The 24,416-nt window shown below is 31.8% G+C and overlaps 1 protein-coding gene and 1 long non-coding RNA gene across 4 annotated transcripts; one reads left to right on the top strand and one right to left on the bottom strand.

Annotated features, from left to right (window-relative positions):
* The first annotated feature begins 3,853 nt into the window (after nt 1-3,853).
* Nucleotides 3,854-6,427, top strand: LOC139517571 (uncharacterized). Its single transcript, XR_011663161.1, has 3 exons — nt 3,854-4,147; nt 4,526-4,682; nt 6,046-6,427. It is a non-coding gene; the product is annotated as an uncharacterized lncRNA (long non-coding RNA).
* On the bottom strand, nt 6,331-23,765 carry LOC139517570 (sphingomyelin synthase-related protein 1-like). Of its 3 annotated transcripts, none has more exons than XM_071308789.1 (6): nt 23,677-23,765; nt 20,858-21,008; nt 10,787-11,419; nt 10,181-10,298; nt 9,616-9,766; nt 6,331-7,639 (listed from the first exon to the last, which is right to left on the bottom strand). In XM_071308789.1, exons 2-6 carry the CDS (start codon nt 20,881-20,883, stop codon nt 7,296-7,298), a joined length of 1,272 nt encoding a protein of 423 aa, XP_071164890.1. In that variant the 5' UTR covers nt 20,884-21,008; nt 23,677-23,765; the 3' UTR covers nt 6,331-7,295. The 3 variants fall into 3 exon arrangements, with proteins under 3 accessions (XP_071164890.1, XP_071164889.1, XP_071164891.1); XM_071308788.1 differs by lacking the exon at nt 23,677-23,765 and adding an exon at nt 23,472-23,643; XM_071308790.1 differs by lacking the exons at nt 20,858-21,008; nt 23,677-23,765 and adding an exon at nt 12,582-12,656.
* Between the last annotated feature and the right edge of the window lie 651 nt (nt 23,766-24,416).

Below are 24,416 nucleotides of genomic sequence, written 5' to 3'. Positions count from 1 at the left end.
TACAGTGATTTTTTCTCGAGCCTGCAATAGGTCTACTATATTTGGTGTATGGAATTATTGTAAGGTGTACATGTCTAGCTGACAGGTGTCATCTGACCTTGACCTCATTGTCATGGTTTAGTGGTCAAAGTTAAGTTTTTGAGTTTTTGTCTATATTTCTAATCCTTTATGCATTAGGTCAACTATATTTGGTTTATGGAAATATTTTATGATCTAGACAATATGTCGGTTACGCAGGTTTTATTTGACCTTGACCTCATTTTCTCGGTCCATTGCTAAGTGTTAAGTGTTTGTGTTTTGATCATCAATGTTAAAGTTTCAGGGTCAGGTCCGTATCTCAGATGCTATAAGCATTCTGCCAACTATATTTTTAGCGGTGTATGGTGTATGGAATGATTGTAAGGTGTATGTTAATCTGACATAGTTCATATAGTAGTTACTTCGTTTTCAAAGAACATTGATAATGTTTTGTTTACTAGTATATAATAGCTGAACTTCAATACAATAGACTTTCAACATAAATTTAATGATGAATGAAACAGGCGAGACAGTTTGACGTAAGCACATGTTTTATTAGTTGTAATGTTACTGATTTTTCATAGAAACCAAGAATTGATTTGGAAATTTTGCTTCGTCTGTAGATAACATTATACAAACGGGATAGCACCTCCAAATTTGAACGGTGATCAGTTTGTTACGATCCCGTATATTTAGATACGATCCGGATAAACTTATTGAGCCTTCAATACATTTATTACAAGAGGTAACAAATTTAAAACTGTAATTATACCCCGGCGTTAAAAAAAGTGAGGTATATTTCTTTACCCGTCCGTCCGTCCAATGAATATTTTTCGTCTTATCTTTCTCATGAACTACAATACAAGGATTTCTGAAAGTTCCAGTGTTTATACAAGTAAGCTTTACCGTTTGATACGTTATTAGATTCATCACTCAACAACTTCCTGTTTACCATCACTTACATAAATTTACACATGATAGTCAAGTTGAAAATTTATTCATATTTTTCTCAGGAACGACATCATAACCATTTCTAGATTGGGTTTCAAAGTTGATGTATAAGTCAGCTATACCGTGTGATGCGTTTTCAGATTCATCACTCAACAACCTACTGTTTAACATCAAGTATTTGGGTGGGGTATCATCAGTGAGCAGTGGCTCGCAGTTTCACCTGTTATTTCTTTGAATATTGTCTTTATCGATGTATATTTATTTGTTTTCAATAAATTAAAACTAAACTAAATATTACTGTTACATAAATGTGTACATGCACGGTCGATAAATATATTTTGGCATTGTAGAAGATTTTTTTCTCGACTGTTTATGTCTTTACACTAAATCCATTCGATGTTGGTTGTATACTGATTGGTATTTTAGTCTTATGTGTATGATTGTTTTATTATTTATTATTGGCTTTGAAACCAGCTTTCAGTAACTTGGAGTACTCTCAAATTTGTACTTTGTGTCTTTTGTGGTTTTTTTTAGTTCGTTTGTGCCTTGTATCATGGTGCATTGTTTTAAAACTCTTTCAAAAAAAATATATAGTTAGTACTTATGTTCCACTGTCACACCACTGTCATAGGTTAGATGGAGATCGAGTTGGACGCTAGCAAACATGTATAACCCCGCAAAATTCTTTGTGTGCCTTTCCCAGTCAGAAGCCTGTTAATCAGTGGTTTTCGTTTGTTGCTGTATACCATATTTGTTTTTTCGTTTGAAGTGTACATGTGTCCTCTCAGGGCCTTTTCTAGATCACCATGCAGTATGGTTTTTGTAAACTTCTACGTCATTTGGTCAATGGTAGGAAGTTGTCTCATAGGCAATCACTTCTTGTTGGAGCCCAACCATCGCTCAAAACACATGGTTTAGTCAGTGGATTGAAAAACACCAAAGACACCTGTCTGCTGTTGAAATATATAATCTTGTCAATTGCCCTGCTTTATGTACTTTAAGCACACACACGTTAAATAACTTCCTCAGATGTACAACACAGTTCAAATGTTCTTTTAATTTTAGAGGCGGACCAATAATATTTCAAAGACACAGGGGCGTAATGCTATAAAAAATTGTGCAACCAAAGGGTGTGTGCGCCCTCTCCCCCACCGACCTAGCAATTACGGCATAGTTGATCAATTTACAACTTTGTTTACACTTTATCGGATTAAATTATGGAATAGAAAATTCTTCTCATTCCTTATTACACTTTATGATATTATGTCTACAATATACATCTTAAATCGTTGTTTCAACAGGTCAAAATAAGATAATTATTCTTTAGTAATTTCTTAACTTGAAATATCCAAAATAACTAAAACTTGATTTGGATTAGTATTCTTCTCAATGGAATTTAACTACTGATTTAAATATTAATTCCTTTTAAGTAACATTTAATGAGGTTTATATTCAAGTGCAAAACCGGATACAAATAAGTTGGAGATTAATCAGACTTGGTTAAGATGGGACATGTTTTCAAAATGAATAAAGATGAACAATATTTTGGGAAGAGGGGCGTTGGATATAAGTACATCTTTCTTCGATTAATCTTCCTATTATCATAACCTTGAGAAAGATGGTATACTGGTAGGGTGCCCAGTATCGAAAAAGACGTCTAGTTAACGATTTTAAGTTAAAGGATAACACACGGCTATATTTATATGCAAACTATTGGAAAATCATTATATTGTCCAATCATGAATGTCGTCGTAAGCTCCCGTGGTCACGTTTTTCAAAATTTTGTGGTTTCTTAGGGTACCCAAATATACCTCCTCATACAGGTCATCTTCAACACGAAAAATAAATTTATTGCTTTCTGTGTTATTTTAGTTAAGATCTAAAAAAAAACATCTTTAGAGCTTACTTGAAATGAATTGAATACAAAAATTTCAAATTTAGAATTTTAAATAGGTCAAGGTCACTGTTATTTGACAGCTATTTGAAAATTTCAAATTTGCAAAAACTATAAAGTCATTTTTGGCGATAAAAATATGAAATAAGTTCTATATGTAGGTACAAAAGATATTTTTCTATAAAACAAAAGTTGTTTTTATTTTGCTCCAAACGCATATATGTAGGAGAAACAAGCTATCTAAATGTGACTGTGCATTTTTCTGGAATTTTTGCTTTGACCTTTGACCCTGATATAAAGAAAACGTGACCACGGCAGACAACGACGACAACGTTATTTCAATGAGGCTTGTTCTCCTCTTTACAATGATATAAAAAGCGGGACTCAAACTTTAGATGTGGGTTATGCGCCAACAAGACAGCAAACCACCTAAGCCAATCAAGTGTGACATATAGACTAAGTGTTTAACAAAAGACAGGTGGCTAAACAACACACACACATACATGTGTATATATATATATGTCAAGTTTTAATTTGTGTATGTCAGTTCAAAAGTTCACTCATAGCTAATGTTGTATTGTTATGTATATTGCCGACTTTAAAGAAAACTATTTTTATCTGATTTGATCGTCATGAGTTTATATAAAAAATATGAATAAATTTAATAGAAACAATCAGAATCTGCTATTAAAACACCATTCTCCAAATACTGTAATAATCTAGGATTATTTTTCGATTTATGAGTTTGACTGTCCCTCTGGTATCTTTCGTCCTCTTTTAGAAGAAAGACTGAATATAAATAGGTTTTACTTTCTTTACCACACAAGAAAACTTTCACAGGAGTTCTGGATTGAATGTCGTCCGACTATTTCTATTTATAACGTATTGATATGTAAATTGATCGTGTCATGTGTTAAAAAAGTTATTAGCTCATACGTCGTACGATCGAGTCAAATAGGATCACCCGAGCCGTTCAGATTAAATTACATAATAAATATACTGACTTGCTGTGTCACTAACTACAACATGAATTACTAAAAATGTTTGTTTTCATGATTAGAAGGGACCTAAGATGGCAATTGCACATTTACATTGCTCATGCTGTAGCGCAATTCTGCATATGTGTGTTTTGATGTCTTCGGTATAAATAAGGATTTAAATTAAAACATGATAGAGAAGATACCATGGAGGTGGGGGATTCGAAGTCCAATAGAACAGACAATACTTTTGGAAATAACAAAAATAAGTCCAATGGAACAGACAATACCATTGAAGATAACAAAAGTAAGTCCAATAGAACAGACAATACCATTGGAAATAACAAAATTAAGTCCAATAGAACAAACAATACCATTTGAGATGATAAAGTTGATTTAAATAGAACAGACAATACCATTGGAGATAGCAAAAGTAAGTTCAAAAAGAACGAACAATACCATTGGAGATAACAAAAGTATGTCCAAAAGAACAGACAATACCATTGGATATAATAAAATTAAGTAAAATAGAACAGACAATACCATTAGAGAAAGATAAAGTAAGTCAAATAAAACAGACAATACTGTTGGAATTAGCAAAAGTAAATCCAATAGAACAGACAATACCAATGGCAATAATAAAATTAAGTCAAATAGAACGGACAATACCATTTTTGTTTAACAGGAAGGTTCCATCAGTCTTTTATGCATTTTTTGTGACGTTATAATGACATCATAGAAAAAAGCCTTCCATACTACAAGGGCAAATCTGTCCCACGGGAGAAAAAAAATTGGGATTACAGATTTGAGAATCAAAAAACATTTATCTAAAATGGAAATAGGTTAGTATTTGTATTTACTACATCAATGTTAATTTGCTTAATTTTATGAATTTAAAGACAAATATCCTGGAAAATGATATATGGTAATTTATTGACGATTTTGCAAAGGCTTACAAGGTTGTCGCGCGCCATTTTCTTTATGTAAAAACGAACTCAACTCAAATTTACGTCAATTGTTTGCTTATCAGTGCTCTTATAATGATAGAATTTTGTGATTATTTAAAACGTTACTTTTCAAAAATCTAAAATACATCAATTTTCAATAAGTAGTTAAAAAGCATCGTCGATTTTGCGGAGTCTTATAAGAATGTCGCACTTGCTTTAAAAAAAACACGTTTCAGTCGAAGTTTTTGTTTGAACGTTACGAAATATTCGCGACGTTGTGTTACGCTTACATGTACGAACATCGCGCGTAACGTCTTGGCATTCATATTTTCCCGCAAAAATGTTAAATCATCCATGCAGAGTTATCGTTCCTTAGAATTGCAAACGTCTTGAGATATTCTTCCGCATGCGTGTGCATAGATATTAATGATTTTTCACTCAAATGTATATATATATAACAAAACATTTTAATATTATAAATTTATTTTCTTTAAAAAGTATTTGATGAGTATTCATTGAAAAAATGAATTGATAACAAGCGATAAGGAATGTTAGTTTGCACATGATGAAGTCTGCATCATGTTTATAGATCGGTTAAAAAACCCTAAACGAATAGCATGTAATGGAAATCTAGGCAATAGCAATACACCGGAATGCCCTCACGGTCATCCGCTATAAAAATGACGAAACTAAGGCAAAACAGCAATAACAAACATGTTCAGTGGTTGTCGTCTGTTTAACTGATTCATAAGTGTTTCTCGTTTCTCATTATATATATATACATTAGACAGTTGTTTTTCCCGTTTGAATGTTTTTTTACTTGTAATTTGTAAGGCCCTTTAATTACAGCTTGCTGTTCGGTGTAAGCATAGGCTCTGTGTTAAAGACCGTACCTTGACCTTTAATGCTTTACTTTTGTAAATTGTGACTTGGATGGAGAGTTGTCTCATTGACACTCATACCATATCTTCCTATATCTACACAGAAAACTAAAGACATAGTGACACGAAAGTCACCAAAAACCAATGGGGACCTCGTGTTCTCCGGAACGGTAATTAAGCAGTGAGTTCCTGTGCAGATAAGATTTAACACAAACTCATATCAAACATCTTTTATTTTTATCGTTGCATTTATACCAGCCGTTACTTATAAACATGAGGTAAGATTGCTAATGAAAAACAGGTACTTGTAAAATGGCCCCCTTTAAAAATAAAATTATAAAACAATCTTTTCTTCATTTAACATTTTCATCTTTTAGATGTATTCTGGTTCCATCTCAACGAATCAACAATTTCAAATGAGCGTCCTCGTCACTATTAACAGAAATGAGAAAATTTCACTTTAAAAGAGTTTTTAAAAGGGAAGGGTTCGTTCCTCCAACGCATGTGGACGACTCAACAAACAATAAAGATACAGATAATTGCTTCTGTGCGGTTCCTGGATTTTAATATACTTGTTTCATTGGCATTTATACCACAGCTTAATACTTAAGTGATGACAGATACTTTAGATTTATAATAAGTCAAAAATAAGTAACCATGTGTAAAAAATAAATAAGTTTATTATTTGTCACTTGATGAATGATTTACAGTAACATGAATACACAGTATGTTTTATGTTATGAAACAAAAATGAACAAACGGAACACATAAGAACGCAAAGGCACATTTCATTTATATCAATGTATATATGCACAATTGCAAAGTCTCAGTCAATCATTAAAAAAAGAAAATTTATATTAAAAGAATAAATGAAATGAATGAAAGGATTAAAAAAATATAATCTTATAGATATTGATGTCACAAGTTAACCTTAAAATATTTTCAATCATTTGAACTACATTCATCTGACTTCTAGGGGAAAAAATGAATGAAAACAATATATACAATATGTCATGTTTTTAGGGGCGGTTCCACGATTTTTTAAAAAGGCGCAAGGGCATGATTTTAGAAAAAAGAATGCCATATTGCCATTTTAAACGATTTTAGGTTAAACTATTATTAACAAAACCAAAGTCAAATATTCCCTAATTATTCACTAACCACTCATCATTAAGATAATCTATAGGTCGGGATTCGACAACGGTTATATTACATACTTGTTGTAACTGGACATTACTTTGTCAGAATAATCAATCGACGTACAGTACCTAAGTAAACATAAAAATAAATTCAAATTATATCACATTTACTTATACATTTTTTGGGCCCGATTGTAGTTCTAATTTTTTTATTTTACATCCTGTTCTCCTAGTTGAATCAATTTAAACCCTGCCAACAAAAGGTAACGTGAATCTATCACGGCTGTCCGTCAGAATCCTGAGGTAAACTAACCTATCACAGCACATTGTCAATTTCATGAGGTAATACGTAGAACACAGCAATCTGTCTATATACTGCGACTGTAACAGCAATCTGTCAATATCATGTGACTTGAACAGCAATCTGTCAGTCTAATAAGGCAATTAATAATTCTATATATTTGATAATGAAAACAAAATTTTAAGTGCTAACTTTTATCCTTTGAGGAGACAATTTCGTATCCCCTAAGATAATTCTTTATTTTTGACCACGAGTAAAATGGCCATTCAAACTCTAATGGAACAACTCCGGTTGAATTTGCCTCAAAATATGAAAATACTGGAAACCATATCTTAGTTCTCTTGGTGTCTCTTGACATAAGATTAATATTGTTCGCCAGTGTGTGATAATAACAAAACAAACGTGAGGTAAACACAAACGCTACAAACACATCAATGGAATAATGCCCATGTCCTGCTAATATGAAAAACATTCCGCCCAAATTTAAAATCCATGAAAGTATATGTATATAGCACATCTTCTTCGGTGTATCTGGAAAGAAAATTGCAATTTATATTAATGAAAGTGAAATAATGAAATCATTAATCTGCTTTGATCAGCCAGTATGGTTCATTTTTTGCCCAAGTTTTGATAAGCTAAGAAAAATCGATGATGAATAATTCACTTGTAAGTAAATAATTCAACCTCATTGAATCGTATTCATGTGACCTTTAATTTAACCTTTTTGCTTAAGATGGAATAGCTATTAAAAGGAAAATTATGTCAACATTGAACTGAAACAAAGATAAACTATTTTATTGACTAATTCAATGTACAAAAACTCAGTCTTGTACAGATAAAAACTACGATGAACATATATTTTTAACCTATAATGTGAAATCAAACAGACCTAGAAAAATGCAATTGCATGAGTTCGCTGTCTGTTTATTTTTACATATATGCTTATATCGCTTACAAGACCCGGTCGACAGTCTTCGGAGGTCAACTCGGTATTTATTAAGATGGCGTCTGGACTAGAACATAACACACGAAACGATGCTACATATGATCGAGCCTATGCTTTGTACATTCTTTGTTTCAGACTTTTTTATTATTTGAACATACGTTTTAAAATATTATAAATCAAATTTGATAACTTGAGTCAAATGGATAAACATAAATTTGACAGCCAATGCCCCATTAAATTTTTTTTATTATACATGTATGTTGTTTCTCATTTTGGTTCTATTGAAGCTATATTGAAATCAAATCAATATATACATAATCATTCAGGGTGAAAAGACGATGTTTAGGAGGGGGGGGATGATCTCAGTATTAAAAAACCCTTTCTGTGATAAGCAATAGCGTTTTTAGTGTCGCAAGTTAAGTGCAAATACTGAATAAATAGAGGCAGGATATTAAAGAAGCATCGCGCAGATTTTCTAATCTGCACCATAAAGTAAAACAAATATTGAGAAGAAGACCCTATAAGAAGAAAAGAATACAGAACATATTAGTCAGCTATTGTGGCAAATCCTCTAAGATGCCATACTTCGGGAAAAAGTTACCCAAAATATGTCCAGATAAGTATTTATATAAATATACCAAGTCGAAAATGATAGACATGACATTTTACTCAGAATGAAATATACTGTTATAGTTCAACGAACTAGTTTGTCTTCAGATATGTATCCTAATCTTAAGATTGTAATCACGTGTTTGAACTACATTGTATTTGAAGTTGAATGATTGCTATTTGTTGCATGTACCTTCTTATATGTTAAAGCTGTTTACACGTGGTTCTGTGATGTGTAATTGTTATACAAAAATAAAACATGACATAAGCGTGTTATATGATTCTGTATTTTGGATTACACGAGGAATTTTAAAAGTGATTTTTTCAATCTATATAAAACAACGCTTATGTCAATCTATGTACAATGTTTTCTCTGTGGCTGTGTTGAAATAATTGCATACAAAAACACACAACATGCTTGATTAATTTGAAACCTAAAAATTTCATGGTTGTAGAATTAAAGTTTTAGAATTGAAAGATTATTTTGCGAGTATTTGTACTTGTAAAATCTTGCGCGCATTTGATGCATGGAGCGAGAAACTCGAGAGAAACTTTGCGCTTCATACACAATAAGCTTAATTCGGTTAACGGTTTTATATAACCCCCCCCCCCCCCCAAAAAAAAAAAAAAAAAAAAAACCAAACCAACAAACAAACAAAACAAACAAAACAAAAAACAAAAAACAAAAAACAAAAAACAAAAAACAAATGACGGATATAATTTGTAAATAATCTCCGGATTCACAAATGCGTATTTAATCCAGATCATTATCATTGTCACTTTGTTCAAGTAGATCGTAGTCCGGTATTGTCAAATCCGATTTAACCGAAATTACACGGAAATTCGATTTTGTTTTGTCAAGTGCACGGGTTGTTGGGCCTATTTTAAAGTACTGTGTTCAAATGTTTATTTGGTGTGTGTTAATTTTAACGTCTGCTATGATAATACTCACATTCTGTTATGAAGAAATTGAACATCGTCATTGAGACGGTATGACCACTAAACATGTAATCTCCACAGGTCTTTAGACCAGATACTTTCAAACCAGCACCAAAAAATATCTCTAAAGTTCTTCCTGCTCGAGACAAAAAATCAGTGTAATTCTGAAATTAAAAATTACCGAAATCTTACGTATGTGTAACTATTTATTTATCATGTATGATGAATTATCATTTCACATCATAAAATTTAAAATACAACGTAACTGATTTTTTTTCTCTGGTTTTATAAACTAAATACACGAGTATTTTCTGCTTTCACCAGATATAATTGAATGGTTCGTTGTATTTTCTACGTTATATCTAGAAATAAAACTCACTTATTGTTTCAATACTTATATACTTATTATATAAAGTAAAGAAATGAAATGAAATAGGTGAACAATGCAACTTCAATTGTTTTAATTTAAAAAAAATATTAGGTTACTATAAATTCTTTTCATTTTTCCGTTGTCGAATTTGTATAATGTTTTTTTTCTCTCATTTTTTTTAAAGCACTGTTTATTATATAGCCTTTACCTTTCTATCGCATATGACATTTGTTTCTGGTACTGGTAGCTGGGTGATCAGTATACATACACACCTTAGTAAATACATAGTGCCCAACAAACAAAAAGTGCGACGCATCAGAATCCATCTGCAACAAAAACAAATATTTTAAATTTCTCCATGAATGCATTTTTATTCAACTTCAAGGTTAGATAGCAACTTAAGTAGACACAATTTAACATTTCAATTGTAAAAAAGGCAGTTCGCTTTTCATATAATATAACATGATAGATAATAGAATTATGCTGTATGTATGATATTCAAACAATTCACCTTAAATTGTCGTCATCTCATTTACATATAGATTGCAGATGATAATTAATTTAGATATATATAGAACCTATGCTACGAAAGATATTACTTATGTATACTGATTAGCAATTCAAAAATCAAAGTTGATTAAAAAAAACCAAGTTAAGGAAAGTTTAGCAGCAGACCATAACTCTTATGGGCCTTATTATATATATATATATTATTTTGCGAACCATAGATATGGTCTGCAAATTGTCAAAAAATATTAAAATGACCTAAGAGCTACGGTTCCGCAGCTAAGGAAAGTTATAATAGGTCAGTCACCTGTGCTTATTTAAAACAGCAATGATAACCCATATCACCATAAGAGATAAAACTGCTCCTTCTGAAAGTTTAGGTGCCCACGATATTTGAGGAAAGGTGTTCAAAAATATGTCGGGTAGAGGTGGGTGTTTCTGTTGATCTGGGGCTTTGGACTGTACGACAACTATAGAATAACAGGTACAAAGTAGTCCAAATATCATATAACAAACGGCAAGTGCAGCCTTTCCCTTTTCAGGATCTAAGTTCCTGGGATGATGTGTAATGTTAAGATCGAATTCGTTACATTCAATGTCTGAAATATCTGTTGGTGCATTGATTCTTTCCACCATCTGTAAGGAGGTCTGCCGTGGCATCGGAATAACGCCATTGTACAAAACCGTTCCATTGCTTCTTCCAACGCACTTTGTTTTCAATGATTTTATCAAATGGGTCAATCGTTTTACATCACCTAGTACCCGTATTTCTATTGGCGATTGTTTTAAATCATTTTCTGTTAAACTTAAAAGTCCTTGTCCATCAATTTGGTGTTCAACACAGATCAATTGACAGTATTTTTGAAATCCATTATTTGTCAACCAGTTACTGACTTCATTACAAGACCACTTTGTAGGATCATCCATCGCATTTGGCTTTCTGAAAAAGAGATATAAACTACTAGTATCATAGTGTGCATACTAATTAAAAAAAAAGAAGCGGGATAACCGTCACAGGGACATCAACCTAACAACACATAAAGAAGAGACAATAGGCATTGGAGACAAGCCAAATGCATTGCAATTTAAATATACCCTTTCCGTCTTGAGTTCAGTTCAATCAATGATAGAACTTATTTTTTGCGCTTCTAAACTTTAGGTCCCCAAGAGCGGGATTCGATCATATACCGTTTTGATATCAAATTCAACACCACCTATGCTTTGTCAGTGCCGTTCTGTGCTCGGCTTTATTAAATGATTTCGTTAGTTGTGTGATGTCTTACCATGTCGACTTCATTTGTAGTTTTATATGGGTTTTTTTTAATACAATTACAAATTACAAAAAACGAATCTTACATAATGTATATGATAACTCTAAATATCAACACAACAATGTGAAATCTGCTATGCGATTGCGAAAACAAACTTTTTGTTCTCCCCCACCGGGAAATATACATATATATGTCTGACCAGTGCCAACTCGTCGACAGATTTTATCCATCAGATCTCCAGTGATTGTGATACAAGGATGAAAACAAATTCTGTATATATATACATATTCTAAATAACAACCAAACAATGTTAGATATGTAAATTTGGGGAAGCACATTTTTGTTCTTCCCTGGCGTGGATACGAACTCATGCTACTGAGATATCGTGACACCAAACCACCTTGCACTATGTTCGGCGCGCTAGAGCCTAGACCACTCGATCACCTAAAATCGACTAAAATCAATCTTTTTATTACTGATTTTTGATTGGTCATCTGTCACCGCCATCACGAGAGGGTGACTTTAAAAAATCATAACTCTCACTGAGACATGGGATAGAGTAAATTATCTCCTTTGTATAATCCAATCAAAATTTGCCATTTTAACGTGAAGTATAATAAAATATTATACTAGTAATAGTTTCAAGATTTGCTTAATGATACTTATATCAGATGGTATGAAATAGTAATGACAATTATTTTATCTGAACAAATAGCAATGTTCAATGCCAACTTCTCGATCTATAGATCATTGATTACCTTATATATATACATTATCATTATATTTCTTTTTTCAACTACTTAAAAAAATCATCTTAATTAGGAAACTCACATTGACAGACGTTGATGATCCTGTTCAAAACTAAGCTATATATTAAATATAATTATATTTATACACAATTCATGACGTAGATAGCTTATACGTACAGTTTAAAGGTTACGAAAGTTAAATCAAGCTAAATTATAATATACACGAGCGTCCTTTTTTAAACTCAGAGTTCCACATTCCAACACTATGCAATGTTGTGGTTACAACTGCATGGTGAATCACATTCTTAATTTTGAACTTTAAATAAAAACGTGAAAGTAGAACAATCATACAAGTCTAATTTTAATCAATGAAAATATTTTAAATCTCCATATAATAATGGTAAATTTGTATGTTCATTGATCTACGGAAGCCGATAAGGGCCATCCAAAAAAAATATATTATGTCGTAATTACGACATAGCATGTCGTAATTTCGACATAACATGTCGTTATTACGACATCGCTATGTCGTAATTTCGACATAACATGTCGTTATTACGACATCGCTATGTCGTAATTTCGACATAACATGTCGTTGTAACGACATCGCTATGTCGTAATTTCGACATATCATGTCGTAATAACGGCATCACTATGTCGTAATAACGACATCGCTATATATATAAAAGAATATGTATTATGATTGCCAATAGACTAAATGACATAGAAATTAACAACTATAGGTCATCATAATGCCCCCAATAATTAGAAAAGCCCCACATAGTCAGCTATAAAAGAGGGAGGAAAGATACCAGAGGGAGAGCCCCCGAAATGCTGTGTGGCAGACAGTGTTATTAATTAATTATTAGCTCCCTTGGTAAAACTCCAAATTTCATATTTAATGTATTTCATTGTTAAATAATTTGCATGAAGCTTAATAAGTACATATTTGTTAATTGCATAGACTTTGCTATTTGAATTCATTGGTTAAAGATATTTATTTATATTGTAAAGTTTAATATTTGCATCGTCGCAAAATCTTTGGTTACCTTCTTTGAATAGATTCAGTGAGAAATTTATATATTTTATAGATCCCATGTAATTACACCGACCTTGTATGTTAATACATTCCTAGCAAGGCAAGCTATCCTTCTCCCTACAAATAAGTGCAAACTTCAAGGCTTTCTGTAATAAGGTTGTATTGAAGTATTAATTGCTCTATTTCTACTTTCAAACGTTGGGCACGATGTTCCTAGAACGCCTAGGATTTAAAACAGAATCTTCGAAATTTCATCCGCAAAACAAAATAAAAATAAAAATGTTAGAAAACACGAAACAATATTGTAACAAATTCAGTATATGTTTTAAATTATGTTTTTACAGCTCTTGATCATATACTAAGTAATATCTAGTTTATTTGAGGATTAAAATAAGAAAGCTTTGTGAAAAAAAACGGATGTCCAACGTTACATTTATGAAAAACTGTTTTAACCCTTATGTATAGTGATCCTATTTCTTATTCTCTGATCTTCTTGATTCTTGGCAGGAACAACGACATGTGTTGGTTCTCTGTGCCGTTAAAGCCGTTATTTTGCCAAATTTCATTTGACTCGGTGACTGCATATTAAGCTGGAATAAGAAAAATGTCCAACGACGTTTTTCATTAACTCAACGACTGAAAGTGAATGTTATAAGTAGATACAGCAGAAAATGAAGAGTAAGACAATAATAATATCTAACAAAAGTACAAATATTTGCCTCATGTGAGTTCAAATATTGCTGATTCAATAAAAATCTTCTCTACACAGTCGTATTCAAACGGTAGCCATTTTGTCCAAGTTGATATTTCATTTTTCAAAGCAGTTAACGCGTATTTTTTATAATTAATAAAAAACAAAAGTTAGATACACGAAGAGTAAAAAATGCCAATATTCTTTTCTTATTACCTACATATTTGGGTCTTAAAGGAATAAAATGCTTCCACACATTACAAAACGGTAGCCAATTTGTCCAAACGTCTGAAAACGTCTAAAATCCTAAAGACGCTAATTTCCGACGGTTACATGTGGTAAAGTTTCAATTAAATGTTCATGATAATTAAAACAAATCGTGTTATAAAATTTGGAAAAAGAGGTTGATGATTGCTGCCGAAAAAAAAAGAATAGTGCATGTTGCTATAGACTCCGCCCGAGGACATAGGTTCGACACAGGTTAAATTTTGCAATTTTTATTAATCGTTTATAGCTTTTAACGATTTATTTAAAAGAATTGGGAAATGGGGAAAACATCCCATTACATGAACTTCGTCCAACTTTTGCAAAGACACCAAGACAGTCCTCTAAATGTAAAATGCGAATTGAAAGTTATGTTACGGAAGTACTCCGAAATAGATCATTTAAAGTCGTCACTTCAGTAAGGTGCAATCACCAATATTTAAAGACTTAATACCAGTTCACGGAATGTTTTACTTCGCGATTTGTCCTGCTATTCATGTTCACTTATAACGGTCGTGATGAAAATAATTCCTGTACAAGCGAAGCCGGAACTTTTCGTCAATATAAACTTGTGCATGAAATGGAGGTAATTGAAAGACGAATCCCAAACAGCAACGAAAACCGTTTCATCGAATTAATAAAAACCCGGGATTATATTTGCCGTTTTCGCGGACGATCCAGGAGTAGATTACTATACTTTAGAATGTATATCAGAAGTTAAACGCTATAAATGACTTGGGAAAAAATTCTCAAGCCAAGGTTCAAGTAATTGAAGGGGTGTATTTCGACAACTTATGTGCCAGGGAAAATACAATTCTATTCAAATTTTACCAAGGGTAAAAATGTTCGATTTACTTGCAGAGTGTCAGATATATTTGTATTGGTTGAATTAAGATATAGAAATTTTACAATGACAGATGATATGCACCTTGAAAGTTAAACATCCTATGATAAAACAAAAATATGGAAAACCGTATGCATGTACTTCCGTCCCATCTTTCCTTCCTACATTACTTGCGACAGTACTGCATTTTTAGTTGAAATAACTTAAAAGAGTAAACATTATTAAATCGATTTCCACAACTCGAGGTAATTTTTGACATCACAAAACGAACAGAACCAGAATCAACCAACAATATGAAAAACCGAATAAAACTTGCAAAAATTAAACGAAGTCAAAAACCCTCTTCGACGCCGCATGTTAAAGTGTAACGTCGTGTTGTAGGAATGTCGTGCCCAACGTTTGAAAGTAGAAAATAGAGCTATCAATACTTCAATTCACCCTTATTACAAGAAGCCATGTAGTTTGCGCTTATATAAAGGGAGATGGAATGCTTGCCATGCAATGTCAGTCCTCATACATTTCCACGTCTTAATTGTTTATTTCAAACTTGTATGGCTGTACAGCCCTTCCATGGCAGGTAACTTATAAAACTTAGACGGGATTTTAAAAATATATAACTTTCTCACTGAAGGTATCCAAAGAAGGTAACCAAAGATTTTGCGACGATGCAAATATTAAACTTTACAATGTAAATAAAAAATCTTCAACCAATGAATTCAAATAGCAAAACCTATGCAATTAACAAATATATACTTATTAAGCTTCATGTAAATTATTTAACAATGAAATACATTAAATTTGAAATTTGGATTTTTACCAAGGGAGCTAATAATTAATTAATAACACTGTCTGCCACACAGCATTTCGGGGACTCTCCCTTTTGGTATCTTTCCTCCCTCTTTTATAGATGACTAATCGGGGGCTTTTCTCATTATTGGGGGCATGATGATGACCCATAGTTGTTAATTTCTGTGTCATTTAGTCTCTTGGCAATCATAATACATATTCTTTTATATATAGCGATGTCGTTATTACGACATAGCTATGTCGTTTTAACGACATAGTGATGTCGTTATTACGATATGATATGTCGAAATTACGACATAGCGATGTCGTTATAACGACATGTTATGTCGAAATTACGACATAGCGATGTCGTAATAACGACATGTTATGTCGAAATTACGACATGCTATGTCGTAATTACGACATAAAATATTTTTTTTGAATGGCCCTTATCGGCTTCCGTATTGATCGGCTTACATTTAAATATAATACAATACATTATATTTTAAGCTCTGGGTTTATAAAGATTTTCCCCTCTATTAACTAAGGCTAACTATTCATTCCTTTTCTTTTTTATTATTACTTTATCGAGTAGCTTCTTTGAAAGTAATTATTAACACTGAAATAATTTAAGATCAATTATTTATAAATAAAATGTTAAATCAAGAATATTAGCTGTCTAAAACGACAACTTACAAGTGATCCATGCTATTTCTACTTTATTTTTTTAGTCAATAAGTTCACTTTACTGTAAAAAAAAAATCAATTCGTATTTGGTATACAGACTTGTGATGTACATGTTTAAGTACTTAACAAATAACAGAAACGCATGACACATCTTATTCAATGGCCATTTAATTTGTTCAAAAATAAATTAATAAGAGGTTTTTTTTATAATTGTTCTTATTTCAATAATAACTATTTTGGTCTTCATACATAAATATATATGGTTTTACAATATCGACTTACTTTTATTTTTCAATTTAATAATAAGTTTGTGTTAGTCATCTGAAAATTGCGGTATGATTTGTGTTACAATTAAATTGAGAATGGACATGTCAAAGAGACAACAACCCGACTAAAGAGCAGAAAACAGCCCAAGGCCACCAATATGTCTTTAACACGGACCCTTTAACACGGTGTCTTCCCGATTGTCCCACTTTTTGAAATTACAGGTAAAAAAGTAATGAAATTTTGTGGGACAATCGGGAAGGTGTCTTCCCGATTGTCCCACTTTTTGAAATTACAGGTAAAAAAGTAATGACATTTTGTGGGACAATCGGGAATATGTTTGTGGGACAATTGGGAAGTTTGATTGTGGGACAATTGGGAAGTTTAATTGTGGGACAATTGGGAATTGTTATGTTAGTGATTAATTTGTTTTTATAGTGTGTTGCATTTAATTAAAGGTTACTTATCAATGTAACTTATAAAATATGAAAAAAACATGAACAAATAATAATATTTACATATTTTATTTTTCACATAGAAGGTGCAATTGAAGTATATCATCAAACATGATATATAATATAAAAGTCATAAAATTTTAGTCTTATTTGTTTTTAATTTGTTTTTATTGGATTTAAACTAGCTTTCAGTAACTGCGAATACTCTCAGATCTTATTGTCTGTGTTGCCTTGTGGTGATGTATTAGTAGCTGTCCACGTTTATTTTTATGTTGTTCTGTTAAAACACTGTCCCATTGGGAGAGTGAATGCCTTCAAAAAGTTTGACCCCACCACATGTATGTGTCTACCCCAAGTCAGGAGCCTGTAATTCAGTGGTTGTCGTCTGTTTTTCATTCATTATTTTGTACATAAATGATTCCATTACTTTTATCGTTTGAATTTATTTACATTTGTAATTTTGGGGCTTTTATAGCTATGCAGTAATGCCTTTGTTTATTGTTGAAGGCCGTATAGTTGTTAATTTGTTTCATTTGATCTCTTTGGAAGAGTTGCCTCATTGGTAATCATACCACATCTTCTTATTTTTGATGGATGTTTGGTTTTCTTTAAAGTTGATGAAGAGTCCTGTTGACCACAGGTATTTGTCTAAGAATTTTTTCCCCCTATATAACTTAATATAACACGTGTTATGTTAATGTAATTAGTACATTTTTTTCAGAGACAAGTGTCTGTGCTGTTGACTGCAAAAACAATGGGAATATTGGAAAAACAACCTTTAATTAATAGTTATTCTTGGAAAGGCTGAACTGGCAAAATTCTAGACAGCAGCTTTGTTATCAATAAAAAATGTTGTTGTCTTTAGGTGCATCTGACGTTTGTTGTTAGCAGTCTTCAATAGTGCAGATAATGTTGTATAAATGACCACTGACTTCCCTAGTTAAAATGGAAACATCTCTATCAACGAGAAGAGTGTAGAATGTAAATGATTTTATTATTTTAAATTGCATGCATTATTTCTAGATATATTTAATAACTTAACAGAGAAAAAGTACTTAAAATTAAGGTATTGACATTTGTTTTATAAATAACATTGTAGATATATTTCATATATCAGAATCAGTATATTTTTTTAATTAAAAAAAAGTGCATTTATCTAATGATTTAAAAAACTTTTTTTATATACTTTTTTAAAATTCATATTAAATGTACAATAACTAGTTCTTGTTTATTTAGCAAAACAAACAATAGTAACCTTGTTTATCTAAGAACATTTTACTTCATAAAATAATGTGGGACAATCAGAACTTTTCATGTGGGACAATCAGAACTCTAAAATTTTAAAAAGTGGGACAATCGGGAATAAACCTTTAACACAGCGATAAATATCGTACCCGGAGGCGGGATTCAGCTGGCCATTAAACAAAAAGTTTGTTACCGTTCTCTGTGAAATGACGTCTCACTAAACCCCGAAACTTATAAATGGACATGCACATTTAAAAAAATCATCAACATACATGACTAACACAGGCCAGAGGCTCCTGTCAGGCGCAAATGTGAGGCGGGGTTAAACATGTTTTGTGAGATCTCAACCCTCCTCCAATAATTCTAGTCAATGTAGAATAAACGAACACACGGCAATATGCATATAGTAAAACTTAACAAGTACAAGTTTATTTAAGAGATAACTGTATTGTATTTGAAGCGACGCGTCGCCAGGTAAACTAAATTTGCGACAGTAAAACTACCGATGGACGTCCGCAAAGCTTCAAATACAATACAGTTATCTCTATTCTAATGCAAAACAAGGTTATAATTGAATTTCAATCATTATTAGTGTGTAAAATCTTCATTAAAGAAAATTCCGCGAAAAGATGTTAACTCTTTGGTCCCTACACTAGGTGACGTCATAGGTATGATTCCGGCATCAAACATAAGATACACCGGGCGTTTTCTGGCTTCTGTGCCGCTTCCGAATATAATAAAATTTGATGAAAAGAAGAATTTAAGTGCAACATGCGAGTTTTTGGGCTTATTATTGTACAAATTACATGTCAATACATTCAGCAATTCAAAATGTCGGCTTCCTTAGTTACAGACAAGGAGATAGAGAATTTTACGCTTACTATCATCCAATCAGAACCATTGATACAAAATAATTGCATTAGAATTAAGGATATATACTTTCCGTTTTCAATTTGACTCGGGGTTCGGTATTTTTACTTTAAGGCACCATGGTAACATATAAACATAAGTTAAGTGATATTCCTTCTGATTGGAGAATTTTATCTTACATTCAGCTGTTATATAAAAACAATATTGTAGGGCGTCTATTATATTTATATACTCCATCTGTGATACCAAGGGTTGAATTGTAATTAGAAATGTCAGCATGTAGTCACCTCCTGAAATTGTGCTAACAGTCGATTTGTAACTTTAGGTGTGTCCATTTGGCTTTACGGGGCGTACACTGCCACATGCATGTTCGGTCAGACTTGAAACGTCAAATCCGTTGCCTCTGTTGCATTGACTAATAGAGTGCCACGCTTTCTGTAATGATCTATCGCAAGACCTTTGTCTATATGCATCATACATTTTGAACCGGCATTTTCAATGGCAGTCTATATTTCTATAATCCCTAAATCCGATTAACTACTTAAATTTGGAGAGATTAATTGTTAATTTGTTTTCGTCTTTAAAATGCATAAAATATAAGTTGACACTAAGGAAAAAGATCAATTTGACGTTCTAGACTTTGGCCTTGTCTATAACTATAAAACCATAAGGTCCTTTATTTTAGGTAAACATATGACCATGAAAAAAATCAACCTTGAGGTAACCGGATGTAGCAGTTTCTTTTTCACTAATTACATGTACCTAGAAAACAAAGGTATCTCGAAAACATATCTTGATAGAATAAGTGGGAAGTAAACTGAAATTGACATTTTGTAAACTTAATGTGGCAATTTATCTCCCTTATTTCAGGCAAATGTATATAGAAATTATATTTTGTTAACATGAAAAGTAAGCTATCATAGTCCATGAAAAGTGATACTTTTTATTACTCCGAAGCAAATTATCCTCTTTTTTTTTTTAAGGGAAATACATAGAAAACATTTTCTTTAAATCGGTGAAAAGTAAGCTAATAGTTGACTCAGAAAATGACTCTTTTACTACAAGGGTTTTTTGTAACGACTTTCAAATTGACTATCCATGAGGATATCGCACGGTCGGTAAGGACTCTTGTAAACCGATGGTAGCTGGTCACTTAAAGTTAGAAACAGTACAAGTAACAAATATGAACGCTTTACAAAAATATGACACATACCTGATTTTTTCTTCTTGAAAGTACATGGAGGACTATACTTAGAACCAAACGTACCGCTTTTATAACGGTCTTTCTCCAAAGACTTTTTTGGATTGGTATTTAATGGACTAGACGTATTTGTCTTCAATGTCAACAATCAGATGTGAAATACCTGGAATAAAATGCAACTAAGTTAATGGTTTAAAGTACGTAACTACACTGCGTCGAATAGAAAATCATGACTGTTACTTACATCTATTAAACAAGACGCGGATGATTATCTTTATACATGTGGACATTCATAAGTTAAACTCATAAGTCAAGAGAAACTAACAAAGTCATAACAAAAAACGATAGTCGACGAAAATATAAACAAGTTCATAAAACACAGCAAAGAAAACTAAGACTGAGCCCCAAGAATCCAACCATAAACTTAGATTGATCTCATTTGCTTCGAAAGTGGAAGAAGATTCTGGAAGTTCCTGCTCCTAAGTGACACCCTTCGTATTGCTCATGAAGATAGTAAGTACAATTTCTTTGATAATATTCATTCAGTAATGCCATACTCGATATAAAAAAATGTACACAATATAAAGTGATAGCGGTTATACATTTTGTCAAATATGACACTAAACAGCTTGAGATGCGTAGCTAACCGAGTTATTTTACTTGCATGTAAAGTGTCAATTACAAAAATATGATAAAGATTTCAGAGAGATCTAGCATTTTTTATATTTTAACCAATATAAAAAGTTATACGTTATTTAATTTTAAATAGATATGTGTATTGTTTTGATCAGCAACTCTCCACCAGATACCAAATGCAGTAGAAGATGTAATATTTAAGGCACCGTACGACATTTAATCGTGAGCAAAACGCATACCGAAAGGCTCAGAAATGACAAACATTTAAAGTTTAAACAAGAAAAAAACAAACGGTCAGATTTATGTACACACCTATATAAGCACAACTAATATGATATACAGCAGCAAACAAAAGCCACAGATTTACAGGCTCCTGACTAGAGGCATGCAATTACAGAATTTGGCGGTGTTAAAAATGTTTGTGGGCGCCCTGTCATACCTTAAGCTGGGACTGGTTTAATAGCAGAACATAAGATAAAAGTATAAAAATCGATTGAAAAGAACTTATCATATTGACAAATAGCAAAAAAACAACCAACAAAAATACTAAATCACAAAGTACTGATATGAGAGTACACACGTTTAAAGTCAATAACAACTAGTGAAAATATCATGACTCTAAACAACCAACAAGTTAACATTTGACTTCCAATGGATTAAGTGTAACAACATCATGAACAGTCAGAAAAAAACATGATTAAGGTGTCAACAGAATATATACATTAGCCGTGCTATTTGCGCAGTCAAATCGCATTGACCGTATATTCATTTGTGATAAACAACATAACCGTAAAAAAATTGGATGCGCTATCCTGTGTGTAATAACTTTTTTTACAGCCGCATTTCCAATCAATATCTTTGTATCGATCAAATTTTAAGTGATTTTTGGTTACGAAGTCCTTGACTTGATTATCGATGACATAACTAAGACTGATTTACAAAATTATGCTACAGTTACAAAACATGGCCTTATTTACAAATTTATCTAGGCTTTTAAATATGATATAAATTTCAGAGAGATCTAGCATTTTTTATATTTTAACCAATATAAAAAGTTATACGTTATACGTTATTTAATTTTAAATAGGTATGTGTATTGTTTTGATCAGCATGCCTCTTAATCGTGACGTAAATCCAAAATAAGACATTAATTTACAAAATTATGCTACAGTTACAAAACATGGCCTTATTTACAAATTTATCTAGGCCTGATTTACAAAACTAGAACTGATTTACAAAATTATGCTACAGTTACAAAACATGGCCTTATTTACAAATTTATCTAGGCGTGATTTACAAAACTAGAACTGATTTACAAAATTATGCTACAGTTACAAAACATGGCCTTATTTACAAATTTATCTAGGCCTGATTTACAAAACTAGAACTGATTTACAAAATTATGCTACAGTTACAAAACATGGCCTTATTTACAAATTTATCTAGGCCTGATTTACAAAACTAGAACTGATTTACAAAATTATGCTACAGTTACAAAACATGGCCTTATTTACAAATTTATCAAGGCCTGATTTACAAAACTAAGACTGTTTACAAAATTATGCAACAGATACAAAACATGGCCTTATTTACAAATTTATCTAGGCCTGATTTACAAAACTAAGACTGTTTACAAAATTATGCAACAGATACAAAACATGGCCTTATTTACAAATTTATCTAGGCCTGATTTACAAAACTAAGACTGTTTACAAAATTATGCAACAGATACAAAACATGGCCTTATTTACAAATTTATCTAGGCCTGATTTACAAAACTAAGACTGGTTTACATAAACCTGATTTACAAAAGAAATCCAGTACTAAAATAAACATATGATACTCTTTTCCAATCACAACGTATTAAAATTAAAACCTTACATGGAGAATTTATAAACGGATTTTGTAATGATGTTTTCATATTTCCATATGTACATTTATTTTCCCAAGAAGTAAAACAGGACATTTTCGTTCAAAAAATATTAATTACCTTTATGTTAATGAATATGACAAGCGTCGACTTTTCAAGATGCTACTGAAACTGGTTTAAAACACAGAGATGCAAAACTCTACATATTCCAATGTACAATTAGACCACAAAATAGTACTACACATAGTCAAAACAATGTAAGTTTGTTTTCATTAATTAACTATAAATTATGAAAGAAATAGTATAGTTTTATACTACAACGTACCTGTTATCTGTGATCAATGGTCACATGTGGTCCACATTCTTACCTTTATCTCACATTGCAAATGATCACATGAATTGATAAAATATAAATGCTACCTGGATATTTCATCTTCTTGTGTTGGGGCAATCCTAGATCGGGTTACTTTGATATAAGATAGAAGTGAAAACACCTTCGTTATTATTTTTCACCTATTTTTTTAAATAACTATTATATAGGTTTTACTCATAAACACGTGTTTTAACTGATTCTATAAAAAAAAATTAAAAAAATAGCGTAGGGTAAATGGTGGGTTGTTTTTTTTTATTTAGAAAAAGCAGATAATTTATTCTGTTAAGGCTGATTATTTAATTTTAGACATGGTCAAATAAAAGCAACAACAACAATAAACACACAAATAAAAGTTTTTATATACCTATATGGAGTTATTTTCTTTCAGAACGACAGGTCATTCTTTTTCAGAATCAACCCGGACGATACCATGTTTCAATGAAATATGTTCAAAGGCATAAAATAATGACCTGTGTGAGGTCATTATTTTCCTTGATAAAAATGCAATCTATAATTTACTTCAAAATTTTATTCGTCTGATAGTTTTTTGTTGCCGATTTGGAAATTTATATTTTAAAGTTCAATCGATGATAGATGTAAAAGAAACCTTCATTGCTTTAGAAACAAATAACAAGAAGTTTTGTTAATTTATCGCTACGATAAAGAAACATTATCATATATGTGAGATGAAT

This window comes from Mytilus edulis, chromosome 3 (genome assembly GCF_963676685.1).
Source record: "Mytilus edulis chromosome 3, xbMytEdul2.2, whole genome shotgun sequence".
Classification (NCBI taxonomy): Eukaryota; Metazoa; Mollusca; class Bivalvia; order Mytilida; family Mytilidae; genus Mytilus; species Mytilus edulis.
The sequence above is the reverse complement of the archived record's forward strand: the minus strand, read 5'-3'. Positions and strand labels throughout refer to the sequence as shown.

What these genes read in the sequence shown, in the direction of transcription:
- LOC139517570 (XM_071308789.1), bottom strand. Translation starts at nt 20,883, where the DNA reads ATGTACTTTCAAGAAGAAAAAATCAG. An exon ending in GCTGTTTTAAATAAGCACAG is followed by an intron (nt 10,299 to 10,786) that starts GTGACTGACCTA and finishes TTTTTGTTGCAG; the next exon opens with ATGGATTCTGATGCGTCGCA. An exon ending in CAATTTCTTCATAACAGAAT is followed by an intron (nt 7,640 to 9,615) that starts GTGAGTATTATC and finishes TTTTCTTTCCAG; the next exon opens with ATACACCGAAGAAGATGTGC.